We start from the raw sequence: 17,453 nt of genomic DNA, 5'->3' as shown, positions 1-17,453 counted from the left end.
TCCACGAGGAAAAGCTCACGGCACACCAACAATCCAAAACGTCATAAACGGTGGATCAATTAACGACTGGATCTCACTGGCATCATGATATTTGATATTTTTGGAGCGATTATGTACGGCAGAGCTGGAACGTACTCGAGGGACACTGGTCGGGAATCACTGATATAGTACAACCCCCCCCCCTCCCTCCCCCAAAAAAATGAAACCAAAACAGTAGCGTCATTGTAGACGCTCAAAATGGCGGCAAGGACGCGACGGCCGCGCACCGGAAGTGCGCGCTTCTCGGCGCAAGCGCAGTAACGCTTTGCTGTCCCCTGTAAAGATGTCTGAGCAGGCGGGGAGGGAGCGAAGCGGAGGACCCCGAAGCGACAGGCAGAGCCCGCGACTCGCAGCCTTTCAAACGCTTCAGGTAAGGCGAGGCGGCGCGCCGGAGCCGCCCCGACGCCGCGCCGACGCGTCGGAAGCTGCCGGCTTTGAAATGAGCCGCACGAGGCCTCGTTCGGCGTCCGAATAGCGCAGCGACGACCGGGAATGAGTTCGCGGGACGCGCGGCGCTGTGGCAGGGGCGTGTCCGCCATCTTGTGCGAGGAGGACTAGTGGCGCCCGAACGGCGGCGGCGGCCCGGACGGACGGACAAGATGGCAGCTGGCGAGCCGTCACGCTCGTCGTCGTCGTCGTCGGCGACGCAGTCCGACGACCCGCGCGTCCGTCTGCCCGTCCGCGGTCTTTTGTTGTCCTCCCCCGTTTGGCTGGTCGTCGTCGTCGTCGCCGCCGCCGTGCCGTCGCCTCCTCCTCCGTGTTTAGTGTGCAGCGCTGCCACTGCGCATGCGTGCGACCATGGCGCTCATTTCTGGAGCCGCCGGAGATGGTGCAAAACAAGACCACAAGCACAATGGAGACTTTAGTTTGGGCACGGACGCGAAGGTTATTAGCCATCGGTAATGATTCCGAACTCGTCTTGTGGCGCTTCTCTATTTTCCCTCGAAACCTTCATCGCGGCGTCCTGTTGACACGCCAGCGCCAAACCCCGAAAGTCGTGCCACGAAATCCTCCAGACGTACGTTGAAAAACCCAATAAATACAAATGAGGCTCATTTACTAGTTAAAGTCCACTTTGTTTCTAGATCCAGGAAAATGTGTTTGAAGGGAAGCTATGTTGCCATCTGGCTTAAAACGCTTGCACCTTCTACATATTGTCGAATTTGTTGGGCGGTCGGGAACGGCGAGCCCAGTGACGTCACCGGGACGTACCAGAATCACCTTTCTTTGGTCAAGTATGTTCAAGACACACCAGCTGCTCTAGTATGACAACATTGGGACAAAAATTGACATTTCGGGCATCACCTGTGTGGAGTTATGAATGGCCAACTGCTCATGTGGGGATGCTGATATTGCTGGAATTGCACGAGAATGATGCAAAATGCGTCCTCGCGCAACGCAAAGTCACCGTCCAGTGATGACTGCGAAAATGCCGCAGAGGATTGTCAAACGCCACCGGTCAGTCGTAATCGGCAAGCGTACGCAAACGGTGCACAAAAAGCTGCGAAATTGCCATCGTGTTGCAATGAAAGTGAACATTAAGCGCACGTGAGGATGGAGAAGCTGTCGGAACGTTTGCCGCTTTTTACGACGGATGGAACTGCAAGAGGCTTTGATTTAGTTGTGGAAGTCCTCAAGAGTGACGCCATGTTTGTTTATTTATTTTCAAGAGTGAAGTCATTTTCTTTCTCTCTCTCCCTCCTTCCCTTTGCGGCAGCACCAAACCCGACTGTGATAGATGAACATAAAACCGATGGGCTGACTGACACCTCCTTGCCTCCGGTGGCCATTTGGTGGAATTCCACTTCCTCTGTCATAAATAACTTGGCCTGCTTTTAGCAGTTCTATCGCTGGCAGTCACCAATGCGAACTGGGCGCTCCCTCGCTGGCGGTCCGCTGGAGGTCCTTTTAATGAAAGGAGATTTGACCTGGCGGCGACCGTTTACGGTCGTAACGCTTGCTCAGAGGCTTTGAGTAGGACAGACGGACGGTTGTCGGTTTCATCGAGAGGACTCGGCTGCTTCTTGGGGCTGCGCTTATATACTTGAGTTCTTTTCACAGCATAAAGAACAAACGTCTATGAGTACAATTATCTTGTCTTTTACGAGGGCTGCCATTTTAGGGTTAATTAATCTCTCAGTTGCTGGTTTCGTGAATAATGTAAAAAAAATCGCCAAAAATGTTGGTTGTTGTTTTCAGATGTTTGCAAACCCCAAAAGAATCTGTCTGCTTTTATGGAGGGCTGCAGAAATGTTTACTGTTGAGGGGCAGAAATTCCCACGATTTGGACAGTTGCAAGTTGAAGCGGTTTTTGGATTTGTTTCAGATGTACTGTCTACATGTGTTGCAGCACTCTTTGTTCGGATAGGTCTTGGTCGAAGGGTAACGACGCCACCTCCTCGATGGAGGCTCCAACCCAGCAGTTTGCTGTTTAAAATTCACATTTTGACCCTCTGGCTTCTCACAAAGCCGACGAGTACGTTTTTTTCATTGCAATGCCAAATAAATCTGAAACTCGTTGTGTCAAGTTGGTGAAAAATGTGGGAGGGATGATGAATAAAAATAAAGTCAAACAAAACAGATTATACGCTAAAGGAGTGGAAGCTGGAATCTTCTCTTTTGTATTCAACGCGGCTTTTTGTTTTTATATGAATACGTAGTGCAGCGTTTTCCTTGAGCTCCTCAAGCGGTCAAATGTTCGCAAGCCGCATCCCGGTGGTGCCGTCCGTTGTCATTTTCGGTTCGCTCTCTCTTGCGCGTCGACTGATGAAGCCGGTTGTGATTCTGTTGCCGAGTCACAAGTCGTCGTCTTTGTCCAGGTCGATGCCCTTGTGACGAGGAGCCGACATGTCCAATGAGAGCCAGGCATCGCTGAAGGGGGAGGCGGCCGTGGTCCATTCTCCCGGCACGTCCGCCGCCTCGCACGGCCCGCCGCTCTCGCCGTCCGCCGCCAAGCCGCCCGAACTGCCAGGTGGTGCCCGCTCGCCGGCCGTCTCATTTGTCTTGACCTGTCTCGCCGCTAGCGGCTCGGTCTCACGCTCTTTCTCTTTCTCCGCCCCCAGATGAGCTGATCCAGGCGGGGTGGTCCAAGTGTTGGTCTCGGCGGGAGAACCGTCCGTATTACTTCAACAGGTTCACCAATCAGAGTCTGTGGGAGGTGCCGGTGTTGGGCCAGCACGACGTCATCGTGAGTTGCGTCTCTTGGACCGACCGACCAACCGACCGGATTGGGAGGCTGCCTTTGGGTGTGGGTGGGGGTTTTGGGGAGCGGGGGACGACGTGACAGTCGTCGTCGTCGCAATCAAAGGAAAAGAAAAAGTCTGGATTCGATTCTGCTTTTCTTAATTTCCGTCGCAACACATTTCGTTCATTTCAGAGCCGTCTTGGTAATCTTTTAGAATCGCTTTCGTTTTGATGGAAATGACCAAAACCGCTTAAAAAAGATTAGACGATGGGAAAAGCCAATCCAGTGTCGGACTGCGTGAACGTCAAGCGGATGTCTTTTTAGTTCTTTTGTATTTGCCGTTGCTGAATATGAGCGCCGCCGTGTGCGCAGTCCGATCCTCTGGGCCTGAACGCCGCCCCGGCAGAGGGCGTCGACGCCAACCTAGGCAACGGCCAGCGGAAGAGGCGGAGCTCTGAGGAGCAGGCGGGCGGGCCCAACAGTCTCAAACGGGCCAAGGTAAGAATTTTGTGCCCCGCGGCACCTTGTGAAGAAGAACAACAACAACCCTCTTAAAAGGCACCACGCCGCTCTCGCTCCTTCAGGCCGAGCCCACCACGCCCATCTCGCCCGGCCCGCCCGGCGCCAAACCCTGGAGCGCCGCCCCCGATGACAAACAGGGCGCCGCCCCCGCGCCCGTCCCCGCTCCTTACAGGCCGGCCATGTGAGTCGTCCGGTCCGTCTCGCGTGTGAATTGATTTTGCTGCGGGCGAACAAATGCCGTCTCTTACCGGAAAATGGCCCCCCTTGTAAGGATGAGCGGCTCAGATATTTGATGCACGGATGGAACAAAATGATATCATCTGAATATGACGAGAAAAAAAAAAAAACTCTTTGTAAATTGGCTTTTTGTGGGGGGTGGGGGGCTATAGTTCTGCAAAAACAAAAGTCAAAATAGTCCAAGAAAAAAAAAAAAAAAAAAAATCAAATTGGACTTTTATGACCAAAAAGCCCCTCGACAATCGCTAAACGGGCAGCCAGTCAAGCGTTTTCAAAATGAGGTGGCGATTTTCTTCTTGAAACTCGATTCGACGTCATGGGAACATTTGAAAATTGGAACTTTCAACATTAGCAACCGGGGAAGAAAATGCGGCTAACTAAAGATTGCGTTCAGATGTTGTTGCGCGTCAAAGTGGATTCAAAAGGCTCCCTGAATAAAAACTGTTCCAGGCCTGGAGTTCAACCCGAGCCGCGTTTTGGCAGGAGACCAGGTCTACACCTGGACCCCCCCAAAACCTTTGGCCGGAAACTTCAAGTTGACCGCTGAGGCTCATTTGAGCGCCTTTTGGCTAGTTGACATAAGGTCAAGCGGTCACCCCCAAACTGCCCCCCCCCCCCCCCCCCCCCGGCCCCAAATTTCCAATTTTCGCCGCTGTATTAGGGTGACTTTATTTCTTTATTTTTCCTGTGACTCCCGCACAGCGTCTACTGGGATCTGGACATCCAGACCAACGCCGTGATCCGAGAGCACCCCCCCGCCCGACACCTGCCCCCCCACCCCGAGATCGAGCTGCAGAGAGCTCAGCTGGTCACCAAACTGAGGCAACACTACCACGAACTTTGCCACCAGCGAGAAGGTGCGGGCGCTACGCGCGCACACAATGACCACGCGTAGCAGCCGAGAGCCGGTGTCCATTTTGCATTTTGGGCCCGCGCGCCAGGCATCGACCCGCCCCGGGAGTCGTTCAACCGCTGGCTGCTGGAGAGGAAAGTGCTGGACAAAGGTTCGGACCCCCTGTTGCCGAGCGACTGCGAGCCCGTCATCTCGCCGTCCATGTTCCGAGAGGTGATGAACGACATCCCCATCAGGTTTGTCCGGTCCGGGCGACGGCAGCTAAACGCGAGCAATGCGTTCGTTACGCTCGGGCTCAATTGACCGTCGCGTTCGTTCCTACGGCGGCGTTTGCGCTGCGCGTCAGGCTGTCCCGCATCAAATACAAGGAGGAGGCCCGGAAGCTTCTGTTCAAATACGCCGAAGCGGCCAAGAAGATGATCGACTCCAGGTGCGCGGCGCTCCCTCCGGCCCCCGACGGCGGGCATTTCCGCGCCGGCTAACCCTGCGCCCTCCGCAGGAACGCCAGCCCGGAGAGCCGCAAGGTGGTCAAGTGGAACGCGGAGGACACCATGAGCTGGTTGCGCCGGGACCACTCGGCCAGCAAGGAGGACTACATGGTACTGTGTCGCTCTCTCGCTTTGTCTTGTGCTGCGTTTTGCTCCCTTCGGCGTCTCGAGTGAAGGTGGCAAAGCTACACGAGATGCGTTTTTGGCTCGGTGACGGGCCCGTAGTTGAAAGCGCTCACCGTCGCCGCAGGACCGCCTGGAGCACCTCCGGCAGCAGTGCGGCCCCCACGTGACCGCCGTGGCCAAAGACTCCGTGGAGGGAATCTGCTCCAAGATCTACCAGCTGTCCTCGGAGTACAGCAGACGTCTCCGGCACACGCACCTCGGCCTGCTGCCGGACCCGCCGGCAGGTAACGCGGCCGCGGGCGCGCTCGTCCGCTCCGGCGTAAACAAAAGCGGTGGATTGAAACGTCTCCCGTCGTGTTCAGAGGCGTCGGCGTCGTCCTCTTCCTCGTCGCCGCCGCCGCCGCCGTCGTCGTCGTCTCGCCTGGTGTACTGCTACCCGTTACGTTTGGCGCAGGCGTCGCCCGCCCTCCCGCGGGTGGAGCTTCACTTCGAGAACGACGTGGCCTGCCTGCGATTCCGAGGGGAGATGGTCAAAGTCAACAGGGGACACTTCAGCAAGCTGGTGAGCGCCCGGCTTCGTCAAAGTACGCGATGGAAAGAATAATAGATATTTGTTTACCTTTGGTGCGGCTCTCTCGCGCCAGATCCGTTTGGTGGATTTGGGGAATCCAGCCTCTATTTTTTTTTTCCCTTTTGTTATCTTGAATTTGCTTCATAACTAGAGGCGATATTTTTCGCAGGCGGCGTTTCGTAAGTGGAGGTACGCCGGCAGTTGCATTCCGGCTCGGCTGCAGTGATTTGCTCAAGTGGCAGAACGAATCTGGGCTCTGGGGAAATATTCGCCCTTTAACTGTCAAATATTTGCGCGTTTCTCTTGTCGTGCATGTGAATGAGTTTTTTTTTCTTGCGAGAATGACCGAAACGCGTTCATTTGCACGAATGAGCTGACACGGGAAGACGAGCCGGCGCTGGATCGGTACTGGCGGCAAAAATAAATGCGCGTGACACATTTCACCTTTCTCTTTGAACCCCAATCCCGGTCCCACCATGTACCGCACGTGTGTGTATGTGTGTAGGAGCTGCTGTACAGGTACAGCTGCATCGACGACTCTCGCTTCGAGAAGTTCCTGTCGAGGGTTTGGTGCCTGCTCAAGCGCTACCAGGTCAGCCCGCTTTCCGCCCGACTTGCCGGGTTCGCGCGATGCAGCGGATGACGTGCCCCCCCCCCCCCCCACAGGTGATGTTCGGCAGCACCGCCAACGAGGGTACGGGCCTCCAGGGGGCGCTGCCGGTGTCCGTCTTTGAGGCTTTGCATCGTCAGTTTGGCGTTTCCTTCGAGTGTTTCGCCTCGCCGCTCAACTGCTACTACAAACAGTTCTGCTCGGCCTTCCCCGACACCGACTGCTACTTCGGATCGCGTGGGTGAGGCCTCCCCCCCTCCCCCCCCCCCCCCCCGCCTCCCTGCACGCCGCCGTGTACTAAGTGCGTGCGTGCGTGCGTCTCTGCAGGCCCTTCCTGTCCTTCTGTCCCGTCAGCGGCTCGTTCGAAGCCAACCCGCCGTTCTGCGAGGAGCTGATGGACGCCATGGTGACGCACTTTGAGGTGACGTTTTGCACAAAGTCAAAAAACAAGAACCCAAAAAGGTGTATATTGCCACGTGTACTAATTCCTCCAGCAAACAAAAAGATGCTAAGCTACAAAAAGCCACATTTTTATGAGCAATAGGAAATGAAGACAATCATGTGGTGACTGAAGTGGATTCAAACAAAATTGATTTTAGCCATCTGATCGGTATCGTCCAGTAATTAGCATTTTATGCTACCGATCGCTCGGTAATGATTCGCCGTTCGATGGGCTCCGCAAAGAATATGGACTCGTTTATCCGTAGCCCGGTCGGTCCCGCGTCTCGCGGCGTCGTCCTGCGACCGTCCGACAGCCGAAGACGTTGTCGACAATCTCTGGACGATTTTGCCTCCGTCATCAAAAGGAAATTGATGGGAGAACGGGCGCGAGGCGGAGAGACCAGAAACTGCCCCGAAAGTTCGAGCCGTCGGATTAGAGTCCGTTAGTTGTCTTAACGTTGCTAGAACGTCAACTTTTGTCAATGGGCCGTCCGTGACTTTTGACTTTTGGACACGAACGCGAGAGAATACTTTGCAAGGTCCTGAAGCGCGCGATCGACGAACAAGTCCTGGAAACGGACTCGTTGCTCCATTTTGGGAGCAGATCCAAACTTGATCGGCGGCGGTGGAACGACGACTAAATATTGCTCAGAAGTACTATTTGTGCGTTTCGGAGCCCGAATGAAGGAATTGGGCAGAGGTTCCCAAAATGCAAAATGCTCGTCAGGATTCAAAGTTGAAAATGAAGAGCGTCGTCCTTCTTCCCAACGCCAGGACCTTCTGGAGCAGTCGAGCGAGCCGCTGTCCTTCATCGTCTTCGTCCCCGAGTGGCGCGACCCCGTGACCCCGGCCCTCGGCCGCATGGAGGCCAGTCGCTTCCTGCGCCACCAGATGAGCGTGCCCGCCTACGAGCACGAGTACCGATCCGGAAGTCAGCACATCTGCAAGAGGTGACCCACGCGGCGGGCGCTCCCGAATCCGTCGACATGTTCACGTTGTCGCGCCGTATTCTGCCCAAACTCAAAAACTCCCTCACTGCCTCACGCCTCACAAGTCACAGATCCACAATTTTGAAATAAGAGTAAGCCATTTAGTTTGAAAAATCCATCCACTTTCTGAGCCGCTTATCCTCACGACGGTCACGCGAGCGCCGGAACCGATCCCGGCTATCTTCGGGCAGGGGGCGCCGCACTCCCAATTTTTAATGTCCAATGAATGTTTCGTCTTTTCTGGGATGTGGGAGGAAATGTGGGCGTGCCCACCCGGGGAGAATGCGCAAATCCACACAAGCGGGTCCGGGATCGAACCCGGGACCTCAGAACTGTAAGCCCACACTTTGAAAAATTCACCAAAAATGTATTTCACCCTCCTCCTCCTCCTCCTCGCTTGAATAATAAATGAGAGAGTGGAATTAAAGGCACAGCACACAAAATGAAGACATGGATGTGAAAAACCATCTTTCCCTTCCCTTTTGTTTTATGATATGCTGATTGGCAGCCATTTTCAGAAAAGAAAGCCGCCCCCCCCCATTGCCAACCCTGTCAGCATTTTCAAGCCCCACCAAATTTTATGTTGTACAGGTCCACTCGAGGCTAAACTAAAAAAAATGAAAGCCGAGATGTGCTTTCATTCTACATTTTGCCGTTCTTTAATAATCACCAGGTGACAATTTCATGTTCTGCAATTGTGATGCGTTTTGCTGAAACCAGAACAAATGTTTTCTTTTTAACGAAACACAATAACTTCTTTGCATTTGCATTGGTCTTTTTCCATTTTGTATGTCACCTCAGTCATAGTTTGGGGGAGCTCAAGATGCCGTTTATGCCTTTTATTTTGGGTCACCTTTAGAACACGCATAGCGTGCACGTGCGGCTGCACGCAAATATAAAGTTGGCAGATATTAGATGCAAAATGTTGGAACTAGTCGGACTTGCAGCCCGCTACAGGCGCCGTTTCCTCCTCGTGACGCGTCAAAAAAAGAAACAAAAAGTTGTTGGGGGGGCTGCAACAGATGAGTGGCATTCGCCTTCATTTATAGGAAATATGAACACGGCCACGGGACCAATACTAAAAGAAATGTTTCAGCGCTGTTCAAAGCAAAAAGCCAGGATTAATTGTGTGTGTGTGTGTGTGCGCGCGCACGCAGGGAGGAGATGTACTACCGGGCGGCTCACGGCACGGCGGTGCTTTTCCTCCAGAACGCGGCCGGCTTCGCCAAGTGGGCGCCCACGCCGGAGCGCTTGGCCGAGCTGACGGCGTCCTACCGCCCCTCGCGAGCCGTCGCCGCCGCCACGCCCGCCTTGGCGTCCCGGGGTCCCGCCCACCCGGCGCCGGCCGACAGGGACTCCTCGTCCGCCGCCGAGGAGGCCGGTAACCACGACAACAACAACAACGGCGGCAGTCCGCGGGACGAGATGGCCCCCGTGTAAAAGGAGCGTCGATCGGTCGCTGGCTTTTCAGCAATAACGGCTCCCGCTTGGGGATCGGACGACAAGGCAGCTATCTTTTTCTTTTTCCCCATTTTGGACTTGAGGCGGGCACGTGTTGACGGCCATTTTTTTACCGCCCGCAGTCGAGGGCTGACGTTGGCTGCTCTTGACTTGTTCCCATCACAATTAGGGGAGTTGCAACGTCAAAACATTTCCACACCACCGTTCCGCCTCTGACCCGCCGGTCCGAAGTACGTCCGTCCGACCGTGCGAACGCGGCGCCGCTTTACGCTCTGTGCAAAAGCTGCCGCGACGCGGTCGCGGGTAGGCCGGTAACTGATCGAAGCGAGGACTCATTTTGATATTTTCCCACGAATCGACTGACTGGTCGAGCCCGCCTGCCGTTTTCCTTACAAATCGTCGGCGAGAAGGCGCCGAGGACGCGTCCAATCGGGCGACGGCTCGCCGGTCGCCGTGGAGATGACGTGCGGCGTTTTATTTGACATCCTTTCTCTATCGTACTGTTTACAATACTTTGTTCAGAACTAAACCAAAGTGTTACTAAGAAGAAAAAAAAGTCTATATTGTAAACGCGTGCGTGCGTGTTCAAAGTCAGTCGCGGCTCTGCGTCCTTTTTCTTTGTGCATGAAATGCTTTCGTTTCATTTGTAGCGAGGACCACGTCGATTTGTTGTACAGAAGAAGAAGAAGAAGAAGAATATGCAAAAACGTCCTCCTGTCAATTGGGTCTCTGCGGCGCCCCCTTGCGTCTCTCGTGTTTTTTGCTCCCACCACCTGCAGTCGAGATTTTGGGTTTTAGTTTCTCTTTTGTTGTGACTGTTTTCGCTCAAATGGGACGACGGACCTTTTCCCCACTTGTAAAATAAAAGGAAAAAAAATGCGAAAAACGAGAGCGAAGTGACTTGGATTTGTGAAGGTTTTCACAAGGAAGGAAGGAGGCCGCTTGTGTTGTGAACTCTTCGATCATCTTGTCAACGCGTCCGTCGCTATGGAAACCCGACTTAGACGTTCTTCTTCCCTTTTTATTTGCTCTCACCAAACGCAGCGATGAGATGATTGGTGCGTGGCGTAAACAGGAAGCACCGGACTGGAGAATGTATATACATACCCCAGTTAAAGATTTATTCCATCCTTCACCACTTGTCCTTTCATGCGTGAAACTAGACCGGGTCTGCTTTAAAACAAACAAACAAACAAACCAAAAAAAAAAAAAAGGGGGGGGTGTTGTGAGGAAAGATATGAGCGCAACTCGGCGGTAGAAGAAGAAGAAGAAGATGGTAGGCTGTGGCGACCTCGCACGGGACGTCATTTGGGAAAACTACTCCTGTTAAGGATGTTCTGAGTATTGCGAATATTTGTGAAGCATCGCGTGACTCACATTTGCTGCGTGTTGGATCTGGCAAATACGAACATCCCTTTCACGCGGAAGCAGCGGTCGTTGCAGTCCCGGAAATGACGGCTGACTTGACAAACGCGGAAGTGGATTTGAGCGTCTTCTACGGGAAGCGAAAAGCCTCAACTCACTGCGGTCGGAAAGTCTTTGTTTTGGCGAGTCGTTTCCGGACGGTGTCGGTGGCCACGTCGAAGTTGGGCTCAACAGCGCGTCCTAAATAGTCGCAAATTACTCGCTCCTCGGCCCAAGAGGCACAAATCGAAATAAACAAGGAGGAGCGGCCCCGTTTCCGCTCGGCTCGTCGTGGGCTTGGGAAGTTGGAAGTTGCTGTTAGCTCGTTTGCGGAATCGATGGAAGAGAAACTCGCGAACCGGCCGCCGGACGGAACCCACCTGAAACCGGTAGGACCGCCTCGCGTCTGGACGCGCTTTCAGCTTTCATGCTAATGTTGTTTGTGTTTGGATTAGAATCCGTTCAACCTGATGATCAAACACAGACAAGTCCACAGGAGGGGGCGACGCTCACAGCAGACCGTCAGGTAGGTCGCCGACAACGCCCACTCTGAAATCCGAATACCGGTACTGGTCTCCGCCGCAGTTACGCGGACCCCCAGGTGTCGATGGACCTCCTGAGGGCGGTTCTGCAGCCCAGCTTCAACGATGACATCATGGCCGTCTTCCGGAAATACCACAAGGTGCGCGTTTGCTCGCCTTTGCGTGCGTTCCATTGCGTTTGCGAGTGAGACGCCGGCGTTGTGGCTCGAGCAGTTCTTCGAGAAGGCGGCGCACAACGTGAAGGAGAACGTCGGCGAGGACGTGCGCACCGACCAGCTCATCACGGAAGCCTGCAGGAGCGTTCTGGAACACGTAAGACGCTTTGCGATCCGGGAGCGCGCTCGGCGTACGATGACGATGCGGCTGTCGCCACGGTTACCGCCACAGGCCAAGGCGCTGTTTCCCGAAAGCGACGCGAAGAAGTCCAGCCTGGAGTCCAACGTCAAGGTAGGGAGGACCGACTCGGATGCGGCCGCGGTCTCCGCCCTTGTGGCTTCTCGGAGAAATGACTCCAATTTCTTTGGGGGTGGGGGGGGGGTGGCGTTCCCAACTTCCCGAAATCAGTTCCGCGATCCTCAGGTGCTCCGGGCCGAGTGGTACCGTCTTTTTACGTGTTGGTGTTGTTTTGCGTCGACATACCGGCCTCGCGTCTCCCATTGCGGATCGGACGAAACGCCAAGTTTGCTTCTCCTGATTTGCCGAGTCTCCGCGTCGCCTCTCGCAATTAGCGCGGCGGGGGAAGTCAAAGGCTCAAAAGTGGGCTGGCGTTTTCCGACGAGGCATCGACACGAGTTCAAACGGTAAAAGCGGAACGCAAGCGAGCCGACAACCGTTTGGAAAAAGGCCGCACGCTCAAGTGGAGAAATGACATTTCCTCTTTCGGGAGTGAAGTCACGTAAATTTTTTACATTTTTTTGTTGTTATGTTAACGTTAGCCACGGTTGATGATCCGAGCGGTCTTCATGTCCGATTCTGCTTGTTGGTTCTGTTGTCAGCGCTCCCGAGGGTCCGAAGACGGCTGCAGCCAGAGAGGGAGTCCAGTCCCCAAAAAGGTACTTTGCCCTACCAGATACCGGATACTCAGATCCCGATTACATTTCCACAAGCTTGTGCCAGTACTCAGTTGAAATCGTGGGCCGGTCCTCCCGACGGAACTCATTCAGGTTTGTCGGTTGCCTTCCCAGATCTGGGCAGAAATTTCCCACGGGACTCGGATCAGGACCACGCCGACTTTTTTTTTTCCGCTGACTTTGTTTTCCTCAAGCCACTCTGGAACCGTTACGCTGGCGTGCTTCAGGTCGTTGTCCATTCGGGAGGCCCTTTTGCGCCCAACTTTGAGCGTCCTGGCTGATGTCTCCGGACGTTGCCTTCATATCTTGGCGATTGGCGTCTATTTTATGACGATCAAAGCAGCCCCGCAACACGACGCGCTTCACAGTTGGTGCGGTGTTCTCAGGCCTACGAGCTTCCCCCTTTTTCCTCCGGATGTAACGTGCGGTCACTTTGGTTTCATCAGACCACAGGACACGTCTCCGGTAGTTAAGGCTTCATTCTCGGGGAGTGGCCTATGAGCCCACGTCGGTCCAGCGGATAATGACACTTTTGTTCTGGGGATGATTCGCACATTTCAGAGCAGAGCATTTTCATTTCTGAGACGCAGAGTTCGTCTCCTTCCCGAGCGAGCGGTGTGACGGACGGCTGTACATTCTCACGATGTTTAAACGCGCTCATAATTGTCCGAACTGATGAACGTGACACCGCCAAGCATCTGGAAATTGCGCCCAAGGATGAACCCGACTTGTGGAGCCCCACGATTCTTTCTCTGATTTCTCTGCAGTTCCAAACAAGTCTTTGGGGCGTGGCCTTAAATCCATCTCTAGCTCACACGTTGTCAGCGAACCTATCAGGAGCTTCCAAAGCCGTGAACTCATCAGGGATTCCCTGCACAGTATTTTTTTGTGTATGGAAAGAAAATAATGGAAATTGTCTCTGTCATTCTTGTGAAATTTAACATAATGAAAGAATTGACCCCTCCGTACAGGGCACTTAACCACGCCTCCTGAAGTGACGTCACGCCACGTGAGCTGACGTAAGACAAACAATTTGTGAAAAATGGCAAATACGATACGATACATTGTTAGACGTGCAGACGCCATGCTTCTGATTTCATTCAATCGTTCACACGCAGCAATGTTACGCTAGCGGAGAACGTCTCATTCGATTATACGAGACGTGTATTAAAAATCAAATTTAGGGCATAGCTTCGGCCGCGAGCCGGCGAGAAAGCGACACGTTTGCGCAGTCCGATCGTCGCTAAATTACGCTCAACAAAGAATAAGTGAGTCAATCGATCACACGCAGCAGTGTTATGCTAGCGAAGAACTTTGAATTCATTTATACGAGACGTGTATTGAAAATCAAATATAGGGCATACCTTGGTGCAAACATGTGTGTTCCGGTTGATATTAGATGGATTCAGTTGATGATGCGGTCTTCCACAAAGTTTGATCCATCGAAGGCATTTACTCGTACCGGGTCTTCGCTTTTGGAAAGGGTACGAATCGAAGTCCCACCGACTCGCCTTTCGGGATACCCGTCGTCACGATTACAAAGTCCGTGACTACGCCTCTGAACCATATTTTTTGTTCAATAACCCAAATACGCGATAAAACGCTAACTAAACCCGTACTGGACCATGCAATGTTGTCTGAGAAAATGGCGGGAGCAAAAAACGGGCTTTGGTTTCTGCGGATCTCTGGCCTCTGATTGGTCAGTGGCGCGGATTGCGCAATATCCGGGGGGGGGGGGGGGTCAATTGCAGTGAGCCTTACGGACCTGAAACAGGAGAAGCTTTGACTGTGAGACAAAAAATGAAACGTGTGTTTTTTATCAGTGGCTGTCGACCTCTGCCCTCAGCACCTAAAATATGTATTTATTCTTTTCCGTGAAATATATTGACCAGAGAATTTCGGCAGACGTTGGGAAGGACCCAAGTACGAAGAAAGCGGAACAAATCGTCTCAGAACTGAAGTTGCCTGGAAAAATGTGAAATGTACTCAACTCCTATTTATGGAATATTTTGTGCAAAAGGTTTTGTTTGTAACGGAGGTTTCCTGTCTGGCGGAAGTCGTCCGCACGAGCGGCCTTCCAGCTTCCTTTGTGGACTTTCAGTCTGAGTTTCTCTTTGGCTTTTCTGTCGGAATCGAGTCGGGTTTTTTTTTAATGGAACCCGCTTGAGAGTTTCCTTGGCTGCACGTTTTGGATTTTCCTCATCATTTTTTGATGTATTTTGAGAAGGTTTGTCCCCGCCCACGGTGACGCGCGTTTGTCATCCTCAGCGGAAGAACCGCACGACGGCGTCCGAGCGCTCCTGCAACCCGTCGGCTCAGTGAGTATTAACGCCGGCCGACGATGACGATGCTCTAATGACGGATGCCTTGTCAGGGTGAAGGCCAAGTGCGACGCCGTCAAGCGAGACGGACCCAAGGTGAGCGGTTCCGGACGCGCCGGGGCTTTGCTTCACGTTCAATATTTTTTTTTTTTTTTTTTTTTTGGGGGTGGCCTTTAGTGGGAGCCTTCCAGACTGAGTGAAAGCAGCACTTTTGTTTTGGGCTCCAGAGCCAACAAGTGAGTTTCCCGACCCCAAAGTCAAGAAATAATTGAGTTCAAGTCGTAGACGGCGCTGTCAGAATAAAGTCTGAGCTTTTGCGTTCGTTTTACGCCGCAGGGCGTTAGGGATGGGCGGGACCAGAGGCCGGATCTACATCAAACACGCCGACCTCTTCAAGGTAAGCCGGCGTCGCCCCCTCGACGCGTCGCCTTTCGCGATTATAACGTCTGCTCGTCAGTACGCGGCCGACACCAAAGACAAGCAGTGGCTGGCCGAGCGGCACCACATGAGGGCGACGGGCGGCAAGATGGTGAGGCGCCCGTTACCGCGGCGACCGTCGCTAACTTTGACCGTTGCCCTTGTGACGGCTCCTTCAGGCTTACCTGCTGATCGAGGAGGACGTCCAGGATCTGGCGCGCGGCGACGAATACAGGTGAGCGTAGCGTAGCGTGACACCCCCCCCCCACCACCACCACCACAGCTGAGCGCCCCCCCCCCCACGCAGGGACTGCCCGGACGTGAAGCTGGACGAGATGAAGCCGTTTTCGGTGCCCGCGTGGATGGTGGAGAAGATGCAGCGGCTGATGGAGTCTCAGAGGGGCACAGAACCCTGAAGGGCGGCCAAACCGGAGCGAGCCTAACCCAAACCCTCGGTTCAGAGTCCCGACGGCTCGGTCGGATCCGAATTCCCTTTTGAGTCCACCTTAAGATTTGGTGAGCGAGCGATGTGATGTCTTTTTTTTTAAGTAGCTAGCGCATTTCCTTCCTGTTTTAGCATCGAAAAGCTTCTCCTGCGTCGATGCATAGAAAAACCAAATAAAAAGATGCATAAAATGGATTGCGTCAAACGGTGAAATCAGTGCGACGACAGGAAAAAGGAAAGTTCAGCCCGGTGATGAATCGAAAGGGGGAAAAAAAAAAGTGTTCCTCGGTTTGTTGCTTTAGGCTTTGGCACTTGGTTACCGTCTGGGCAAAAGAATCGGGCCCGATTTCCTTCCCTCCGTTCGCGCGGCAACTCTCGTCACCAACTAAATATTGCCCGATTGAACTTTGCAAACTATTTTTGGCGGTGGGAGGTTTCGAAGCGCCGTCGCAGTCGAGCCGAGGAGCCCGATGGGCGACGAGGCAACTTCTGTCAAAACTCAACTGACATTTGAAGAAATGACTTCCTGATACGAAAACGCTTTTATTTGACTGGCGCAGAGGTGAGGAGGAAGTGACATCACCGTCACTCGATGCCTTCCTGCTTGTCTTTGATGGCCACGCGGAAGCGTTCCTCCAGCAGCGACAGCTCGCTGATCAGGTCGGTGATGGCGTTGGTGAACGCTTCCTGACAAAGACGCCACACGTGTTCAGGACTCGCGTTTTCCACGGCGGGAGGTCCGGCGCGCGAGACCCGGGTCACCTGAGGACTGTAGTCGGGGGTGGTCTGCACCCGGATGACGATCTTGTGCTCCAGAGGGTGAGGAACTTTGTAGCCGGCGAAGAGAACCTGAGGATCCTTCAGGAGTTGCCTGCGCCACAAAACAAGGCTTCGGGTTAAAAACGCGAACCTCATCTTGGCTTTTATTTGACGAGTGCGGCGACATAGAAAAAAAGTTTCAGGGATCATCTTAGCTCGGCGTCGGGAATTCGTACAAAGCCGCGTCGTGAGCAAATTTGTTCTCCGCCTTTTTTGCACTCTACCGGCTTTGTGCGTTTGCGACTTGTCGTGACAAACTTTTTTTTTTTTTTTTTTAATTTCAATGAAAATTTTCTATACCGCAAATGTATCATTGGCGTTCATCTACGCAAAACAATTTTCAATGCATCCATTTCCGGATTTGGTCCGTAAAAGCCATCGGAAAAAATTGCAAATGTCATTAAAAAAAACAAAACAAAACAGCAATCTCTCTGAAAATATTTCAATCCCGCGCCCCAAAGATTCTCTGCAGCCGAATCAACTTGAATGGTTGTAGCTCACTTCACTCAATTCGCTGCTTTGCCGCTAGAGGGCAGAAGGCACCTCGTTATTATTCGTGCGAGAGAAAATCAAGGGCGGTTTCGGAGTCGTTTGGGGAAGGCGTCGAAATGGCGCGGCTTCTCTCGGGCCTTACGCTCGGATGATGTTGCCGAGGGTGTGGTCCTCCTTGTTGAGCGTGAACAGGCACGAGTTGGGCACTTTGGTGTCCTTGGTGATGCTGATCTTCTTCTCGCCCTCGAACAGCAGGAAAGACTCGAAAGCGGGAGGCGCGTTCATCTTGGACGCCGGAAAGCCTCCAAACAATCGAACGGCGAGCGGAAGTCGGAGCGCGGACGCTACGAGCGTTTCCGTCGGCGTGCAGCGGCGGGGCGCCGCTCTGCGGACGGCAGCGGTACTGCGAGTGGCCGAAAGTT

At 53.5% G+C, this 17,453-nt stretch overlaps 3 protein-coding genes across 3 annotated transcripts; 2 read left to right on the top strand and 1 right to left on the bottom strand.

Moving 5' to 3' along the window:
• The first annotated feature begins 271 nt into the window (after positions 1–271).
• Positions 272–10,329, top strand: pcif1 (phosphorylated CTD interacting factor 1). Its single transcript, XM_061831644.1, has 16 exons — positions 272–409; positions 2,859–3,010; positions 3,102–3,226; positions 3,596–3,721; positions 3,808–3,926; positions 4,685–4,839; positions 4,924–5,071; positions 5,182–5,265; positions 5,335–5,434; positions 5,574–5,733; positions 5,812–6,011; positions 6,526–6,612; positions 6,687–6,871; positions 6,958–7,051; positions 7,846–8,021; positions 9,218–10,329. Exons 2-16 carry the CDS (start codon positions 2,887–2,889, stop codon positions 9,498–9,500), a joined length of 2,166 nt encoding a protein of 721 aa, XP_061687628.1. The 5' UTR covers positions 272–409; positions 2,859–2,886; the 3' UTR covers positions 9,501–10,329.
• A 461-nt stretch (positions 10,330–10,790) lies between these two features.
• LOC133507069 (deoxynucleotidyltransferase terminal-interacting protein 1) lies at positions 10,791–15,913 on the top strand. The gene is made up of 13 exons (XM_061831653.1): positions 10,791–11,314; positions 11,381–11,451; positions 11,511–11,607; positions 11,681–11,779; positions 11,855–11,914; positions 12,463–12,519; positions 14,806–14,855; positions 14,912–14,954; positions 15,036–15,094; positions 15,195–15,255; positions 15,316–15,387; positions 15,455–15,510; positions 15,583–15,913. Exons 1-13 carry the CDS (start codon positions 11,264–11,266, stop codon positions 15,689–15,691), a joined length of 885 nt encoding a protein of 294 aa, XP_061687637.1. The 5' UTR covers positions 10,791–11,263; the 3' UTR covers positions 15,692–15,913.
• A 337-nt stretch (positions 15,914–16,250) lies between these two features.
• On the bottom strand, positions 16,251–17,453 carry polr2j (RNA polymerase II subunit J). The gene is made up of 3 exons (XM_061831654.1): positions 17,174–17,453; positions 16,483–16,591; positions 16,251–16,407 (listed from the first exon to the last, which is right to left on the bottom strand). Exons 1-3 carry the CDS (start codon positions 17,314–17,316, stop codon positions 16,306–16,308), a joined length of 354 nt encoding a protein of 117 aa, XP_061687638.1. The 5' UTR covers positions 17,317–17,453; the 3' UTR covers positions 16,251–16,305.

The sequence above is a fragment of the Syngnathoides biaculeatus genome, chromosome 10, assembly GCF_019802595.1.
Source record: "Syngnathoides biaculeatus isolate LvHL_M chromosome 10, ASM1980259v1, whole genome shotgun sequence".
Taxonomy (NCBI): Eukaryota; Metazoa; Chordata; class Actinopteri; order Syngnathiformes; family Syngnathidae; genus Syngnathoides; species Syngnathoides biaculeatus.
The sequence above is the reverse complement of the archived record's forward strand: the minus strand, read 5'-3'. Positions and strand labels throughout refer to the sequence as shown.

Bases quoted from the DNA above. Each gene is read 5' to 3' on its own strand.
- pcif1 (XM_061831644.1), top strand. From the start codon at position 2,887: ATGTCCAATGAGAGCCAGGCATCGCTGAAGGGGGAGGCGGCCGTGGTC. The intron at 5,734-5,811 runs GTAACGCGGCCG...CGTCGTGTTCAG, and splicing joins GCTGCCGGACCCGCCGGCAG to AGGCGTCGGCGTCGTCCTCT. The intron at 6,613-6,686 runs GTCAGCCCGCTT...CCCCCCCCACAG, and splicing joins GCCTGCTCAAGCGCTACCAG to GTGATGTTCGGCAGCACCGC.
- LOC133507069 (XM_061831653.1), top strand. From the start codon at position 11,264: ATGGAAGAGAAACTCGCGAACCGGCCGCCGGACGGAACCCACCTGAAA. The intron at 11,452-11,510 runs GTAGGTCGCCGA...TCTCCGCCGCAG, and splicing joins CGCTCACAGCAGACCGTCAG to TTACGCGGACCCCCAGGTGT. The intron at 15,095-15,194 runs GTGAGTTTCCCG...TTTACGCCGCAG, and splicing joins TTGGGCTCCAGAGCCAACAA to GGCGTTAGGGATGGGCGGGA.
- polr2j (XM_061831654.1), bottom strand. From the start codon at position 17,316: ATGAACGCGCCTCCCGCTTTCGAGTCTTTCCTGCTGTTCGAGGGCGAG. The intron at 16,592-17,173 runs GTAAGGCCCGAG...TTTGTGGCGCAG, and splicing joins CTCGGCAACATCATCCGAGC to GCAACTCCTGAAGGATCCTC. The intron at 16,408-16,482 runs GTGACCCGGGTC...CGTCTTTGTCAG, and splicing joins CCCCCGACTACAGTCCTCAG to GAAGCGTTCACCAACGCCAT.